Raw genomic sequence first — 7,640 nt, forward strand, 5'->3', positions numbered from 1 at the left:
GGAAAAATAGGAGGATTAGTGGCAGATGTTAGCTCAGGGCTAATCTACCTCAAAAATAAATAAACAAGCAAACAAGTAAATAAAAATCAACATAAAAAGGCAATGTACGGAAAGGGAAAATATTTGCTAACCATACATTGAATATGGGGTTAATACTGAAAATATATAAGGAATATATGTACCTCAACACCCAAAATACAAATTATTCAATTAAAAATGGGCCAAAGTTATAAACAGATGCTTCTCAAAAGAAGAAATTCAAATAGCTAACACATATCTGAAATGGTGTTCAACATCTCAATTAATCAGAGAAATGCAAGTGAAAACCACAATGATACATCATCTCCAAAATATTGAAAAGGAAGGTGTACTCTAAATTCATTTTATGAAGCCAACATTACCCGGACATCAAAGCCAGATAATGAGATTACAGGAAAGGAAAACTACAGGTCCATATACTTGATGAATAAAGATGCAAAAAATATCGTAAATTGAATTTAACAGTACATTAAGGATTATACACTATGGTTTAATGGGAATTATCCCTGGGATGCAAGGATGGCCCAAAATACACAAATCAACAAATGTGATATACTACATTAATAGAATGAAAGAGGAAAATCATGTCATCATCTCAATAGATACAGAAAAGACATTTGACAAAATACAACATCCTTTCATTGATAAAAACACTCAAAAATTGCATATACATGAAGCATACCACAACATAATAAAGGTCATATATAACAAATCCATTGCTAACATCATACTCAATGGTGAAAGTTTGAAAGCTTTTTCTCCAAGATCGGGAACAAGTCAAGTGTATCCACTCTCACCACTCCTATTCAACATAGTACCAGAAATCCTAGGCAGAGCAATTAGGCAAGAAAAAGAAATAAAATGCATCCAAATTGAAAAGGAGAAACTAATGCTGTATCTGCTTAGAGATGATATGATCTTATGTGTAGAAAATTCTAAAGACTCAACCAAAATACTTTTAGAATGAATAAACAAACTTACTAAATTTGAAGGATACAAAATCAACATACTTAAATCAGTTGCATTTCTGTACACTAACAATAAAACATCTGAAAAAGAAATTTAAAAATATCACATTCACAATAGCACAAAAAACAATAAAACACTTAGGTATAAATTTGACCAAAGAGGGGAAAGATCTGGAACATGGAAAACTAAAAGACTTTCATGGGAGAAATTAAAGAAGAAACCAACAAATGGAAAGACATTTCATGTTCACAGATTGAAAGAAGTGATATTGTTAAAATGTCCATGCTACCCAAAGTAACCTATTATTTACTGTAATCTTTACAAAAATTCCAATGGCATTTTTCACAGAAATAGAAGAAATAATTCTAAAATAAATATGGGACAACAAGAGACCCTAAATAACCAAATCGATTCTGAGAAATAAGAACAAAACTGGAGGTATCACACTTCATGATTTCAAACTATACCGTACACTATAATCTAAATTGTATGGGACTGGCGTTAAAATAGCCATACATCAATGGACCAGAATTAAGTGCCCAGAAATACACCCAGGAATGTATGGTCAACTAATATTTGACAAAGATAAGAATACTCAATGGAGAATCGATAATCTCTTTGATAAGTGATGTATGGAAACTGGATAACCACATTCAGAAGAATGAAATTCCACCCATATCTTACATCACTGGCAAAAATTAACCCAAAATGTATTAAAATCTTAAATGTTAAACCTGAAATCATAAAACTCCTAGAAGAAAACATAGGGAAAAACTCCTTGACATTAGTCTTGGAAAAAGTTTTTGGCTACATCAAAAGCATAAGCAAAATAGCAAAAATCAACAAGTGGGACTATATCAAACTAAAAAGCTATTGCACAGCAAAAGAAACAATCAATAAAATGAAAAGTAAATCTACGGAGTGGGAGACAATATTTACAAATCATCTACCTGATAAATGGTTAATATCCAAAATATATAAAGAACTCGTATGACTCAATACAAGTAAAAACAAATAATCTGATTAAAAAATAGGCAGAAGAATGGAATGGACATTTTTCCAAAGACATACAAGTGGCCAACAGGTACATGAAAAGGTGCTCAACATCACTAATCATCAGAGAAATGCAAATCAAAACCATAATGAGGTATCATCTTATACTTGTTAGAAGAAATATCATCAAAAAGACAAGAGCTAAGAAGTTTTGGTTAAGATGTAGAAAAAAGGGAATGCTTGTGCACTGTTGATGGGGGTGTACATTGGTACAGCCACTATGGAAAACAGTAGGGAGGTTCCTCAAAAAATTAAATATCAAACTACCATATAATACAGTGATCCCGCTTCTGAATACATCCAAAGCATTAAAACAGGATCTCAAAGAGATTTCTGCAGTTTCATTTTCAGTGCAGCATTAGTCAAAATACCCAAGATATGGAAACAACCTAAATCTCTGTCAAATGATGAATAAAGAAAATAGAGAAGAAAATACATTAGAGTGTATGTGTGCATATATACTTTTGTATATATATTTGATATATATGTAAATATACATACATCTTTCATATGCATATTCTTTTTATAATGTAAGTGCCTGACTTAAGATTTGACTGCCAACACATCCATTTTAAAGAAGCATCCAGGGGCCACCTCACAGCTTAGTGGTTAAGTTTGCACGCTCCACTTCAGAGACCTGGGGTTTTGCCAGTTCGGATCCTAGGCATGGACATAGCACAGCTCATCAGGCCATGCTGAGGTGGCGTCCCACATAGCATAGCCAGAAGGACCTACAACTAGAATATACACCTACATACTGGGGGCTTTGGGAAGAGGAAGAAGAAAAGAAGGAAAAATAAAAGATTGGCAACAGATGTTAGCTCAGGTGCCAATCTTTAAGAAAAAAAAAGGCATCCACTTCAAGGCAGGCTATCTTAAATAAATATATTCCCAGCCATGTGAGTAGATAAAGAGCCAGGATGTGGGCCTCCACCCCACCCCATGAAGCTCCCTTTTTTAGAGATCCTGGTTGATTTAGATAACTGGCTATTTGAGGCTCTTGTTATTTTTCTTCTTTTTTTCTCTCTTCTCATTCTTTAAATTGCCTCTCCTATGTTCTGAATTTGCCAATGAACTGTGAGTTCTAGAGACCCTAGGTCTTCACCTTCGACCTCAATAAAACCCCCAGGCTCTCCCCAAACCCCTAAGACCTCAAGTCATAGAAGCTGAGAACTGAATGTTGGTTACCAGGGTACAGGGGTTGTGGGAAATGGAAAGATGTTGGTCAAAGGGTACAGGGTTTCAGTTATGTAGAATGAATAAGTTCTAGAGATCTAATATATAGCATGGAAACTATAATTACAAATACCATATTGTATACTCGAATTTGCAAAGAGGGTAGATCTTAAATGTCATCACACACACACACACACACACACTATGGAAACTAGGTAGAGACAATGGGCATGTTAATTAGTTTAATTGGGGTTATCTTTTCACATTATAGATATCTCAAAACATCAAGGTGTAAAAGCCAAATATATGCAATTTTTGTTGCCAAAAAATCTCAATAAAGCTGTTAACAAAAGTGTTAAAGTCAGCATTCAGATTCACGCAGTCTGACTTCAGAGATTATACTCTTAATCTTTACAGTCTATCACCTACTTTGATGCTAAAATGAGTGTAGTTTATGATCACTGCCACAACTTCTTAATATTTATGGTGTTTTCTGCCATTTACGAAGATATTTGAAATAAGACACAATACAGAATAGAGGTGTTTGTTACTGACTTGGAATCACACATAGAAGTGGTTTAAAACATTGGTTACCATACTTAGCAAAACAACCCCAAGGAATTTGTTTATTTCTCTCACCTTTAGATTTTTCATCCGTATATTTTCCATAGGAAAACATGACTTTGTACTATTTTTGTGAGACACGAACATGATAACCAGAAAGCTTTGGACATATATCAGACACTACTTGTTCCTAAAATAAAAGGAAAACTAGAATTCATAGTTTTTCTTTTAGATGAAGTGCTTTTTAGGGCTGGCAGTCACTTCAAAGGCATCTATTGGATGGATATGATATCCTAGAAATTTAAAAAATTTTACTTCATTTTCCCAGTTTTAATTTGACTAAAAGTGCTTTTGAACGACTCAAACTCTTCCAATTTTTCTTCCCCTTTGTAGCTTTGACTTCTATTTTACAGTTTTGATGTTTTTCATTATATTTCAGTTTATTTCTTTTCTTCTATACCTCCTACCATCAATTATTCATCTAAGATGCAAATCACCATGAAAGTCTGTATAGTATGTGTGTGTGTGTGTGTGTGTGTGTGTGCATGCGTGTGTTTGCCAGTGCTGGTGTTATAGAGAAGTAAATTAGGTAAATTTATGATGAATCATAACATCTCCACTCAGAGTTAATTTAATGACACTCCTCGTGCATGACATGCCACTATGGGACACCAGTGCAGACGCTGAGCTTCATAATGTTTCGGGAAGCAAAAAGAAGTGACAAAACTGAAAACTTGTGTTATTTTAAATGAATTTATTTTAAAATAATCTTTGACAGCAGAATAATATTAGTATTGGTAAGGTTTTCCATTTAAATAAGGAGAAACAGTATTAAAAATGAAACGGAATCTTGTAAGAGTTACTAAGATTGTCATACACTTTAGTATACTGAAATTGATAAATATTAAAAGTCCATATTACCCCCAGCATTCACATCCAAGGCACTGGTGTTAATCTGCTCTGCCCACTCTGGGCACCAACATTCTATTGGCAATTCTAACTTATGATTCTGTACTACCCCGTATTGGGAAGCACACATAGAGAAAGAAAGCAGCTTCCTGCTGCAGTAATGGATCCTATCTCCACTAATTATAGACAAGAGTAGTATTTCTTTAATGTCAATGGTACTTTCTTTTGTTTCATTGACATAATCCCACTTTAAAAAATAATATACATTTCTTTTTCTTCAAACCGGGTTCTACTTCTATATACTTCATTCTCAGAGTATAGGTAGTATCTCTTGTGTATTTTTAATTTTCATTAAGTCCTGACAACATACATTATTTTACTTTCTTACCTCTTAGAATTGTAGGATTCTACTGTTGTAGCTCCTATATACAATCACACAAACAGCTGACTATCTCAAGGTCTCTGTCACATTACATTTATAAAATCCCATACATAAAACCCCAATTATCTTAACAAGCAAAGAAAACAGTAAGAAAAACTATTTTAGAATATTATTATATAAAAAAATCTTTTGATTCAATAATATGCAACTTTTCAAGAAAAAATAATGAGGTAATGTAATGAACTTCTTGATACACAAAGTTAGTTCCTTTGCTCTGGAAGTGTTCAAGAAAAAACAGAATACCTTATCTGAGAGGTGCTAAAGAGGGAATTACTAATCATAGAAAACTAGCTACACTTTACTTATAGATGCCCACATGCTTAACAGTTGTGATCGTATAGTGTCTCTCTTCTTATTGAACCAGAGTATAGACAGTGTTGTGAAGTGTATTTCACCATCTGCAAAAGCAGAATTGAGCTCTCAGGTAGAGAAAGCGTCAGAAGAGAAAGAGGCTGAAGATAGGAGGGGAGCTACTATCTGAGGGCAGAAGCACAGAAAAAGGTAAGACAATCAGGCACATTTTATTAGATTGCATGGGGGAGTAAGGATGTACACTATCATATTTGATATCTGTACAGATTGAGTTGAACCATGACTCAATAAATAATCAACTGAGGCTCTCAATTCATTTTTTGGTTCCTGAGGTAATTTTGATATGCCATAATTTTCTCATTGCATTTTTCACTTGTGAATTCCTCAGTGTGTAGATGAGTGGGTTGAGAAAGGGTGTGCCAATAGTATAAAATACTGCTACCATCTTGTCCATGGGGAGAGTGGTTGGGGGGCATGTATATATGAATATACACGGACCAAAAAATAAGATAACTACAATGATGTGGGAAGTGCAAGTGGAGAGAGCTTTGTTCCTCCCTTCTGCGCTGTGATTTCTCAGTGAATGCAAAATAACAATGTATGAGGTCATCAGAATCACAAAACTACTTGAGCAAATAGCCCCACTGTTAGACACCAACAACAGGTTGATTAAATAAGTGTCCATGCATGCGAGTTTCAGCAAGGGCTGCAAATCACAGCAATAATGATCAATCAAATTGGGTCCACAGAAAGGCAATCTCAAGGCCAGGATAATCTGAGCTATAGAATGTATAAAAGACCCTATCCATGCAAGAACAATCAGGATGATGCAGACCTTCCGGCTCATAATAGTTGGGTAATGTAAGGGCTTACAGATGGCTACATAGCGATCCATGGCCATGAGGATGAGGACAAAGATTTCCATGCAGCCAAATAAATGTAGTGCAAAGACTTGGGTCATGCACTCATTGTAAGATATGATTGTTGTGGCAGAGAGAGCATTCACAATTAGTCTTGGAGCCGTGGAAGTTGAAAAGCAAGAATCAGCAAGGGACAAGTAAAATAGGAAGAAGTACATGGGGGTCTCAAGTGTCTGGTTGGACTTGATGGTCACAATAATAAGCAAATTCCCCACCACAGTTCCCACATAGAAAATGAAGAAGATTACAAACACCATTTTCTGCCTCACAGGATCTTGTGTCAATCCTAACAGTATGAAGTCATTTACACTGTTATTTTGTTTCATTGTTTCAGTCAAAGCAGACAAAGTGTGGGGTAGAAATAGGTAATCTGCAAAGGAAAAAAATTATGAAATAAATACTACATTTGAAGGTCAAATACATGTACTGTATTGTGGAAGTGCCACTTATCCACGGGTGATCACCAACTTCTGTGTTGTTTTCTCTGAATAAAATAGAAATGAAAAGATTTATTCAATATGTTTACCTGACTGTTTATGAAAACAATAAAATATATAAATAATGAAAAATTAAATGATTCTTCAGGCATAATAAACATTAATTTAGGAGTTTTAGTATGAATGGATAACTTCTTGAGCTGAATGCCTTTCTTTAGTTTTCAGTGAAGACCTATTAGAAGCATGTTGAAAAAATAGAGAAAACTTGTGAATGATTTATTCTAATATGCTTTCACATTACATAAACCTGGTAGTCCAGTTATAAAATATCTTCTGGTAAATACTCTGAATATTCAAGGAATGATATCAAAACAAAACTTCCTTAATAAAACCCAAACACACACACACAGGTTGAGAGAGAGGGAGAATGAGATAAAAACAGACACAAATTTAGCAATGAACACCGGGTTAGTTGATCCAGGATCATGAGACTTATTTTAATTTTTTTCCTTGATGAAGTTTATTTCCTTTCACTTTACCTCTCAAACTTTTCCCATTGTTTACAGTTCTAAATTCAACTTCTATCATTAAAGTTTATACTTTTTAAATTATACTCTGTGTCCAAAGTTAAATTATTCCCATTATTCATTATTTTTCTGAGTCTTTCAACATATTTTCTTATAAGGAAGATACTGACATAAGGAGATACTGAGATGAAAACTAAGAAAAAATAGAGGGAGAATGTTTGCCATAAATCAGAATGTTCTTTCAAATTTCTTGTTATGTTAAGCACCAGGGATTTAGAAAATGAGCTCAAGA

General features: G+C 34.1%; 1 protein-coding gene across 1 annotated transcript; it reads right to left on the reverse strand.

Moving 5' to 3' along the window:
* Positions 1 to 5,777: 5,777 nt before the first annotated feature.
* On the reverse strand, positions 5,778 to 6,710 carry LOC123278064 (olfactory receptor 4C11). The gene has a single exon (XM_070487498.1). It carries the CDS (start codon positions 6,708 to 6,710, stop codon positions 5,778 to 5,780), a length of 933 nt encoding a protein of 310 aa, XP_070343599.1.
* Positions 6,711 to 7,640: the final 930 nt, after the last annotated feature.

This window comes from Equus asinus, chromosome 17 (genome assembly GCF_041296235.1).
Source record: "Equus asinus isolate D_3611 breed Donkey chromosome 17, EquAss-T2T_v2, whole genome shotgun sequence".
Lineage (NCBI taxonomy): Eukaryota > Metazoa > Chordata > Mammalia > Perissodactyla > Equidae > Equus > Equus asinus.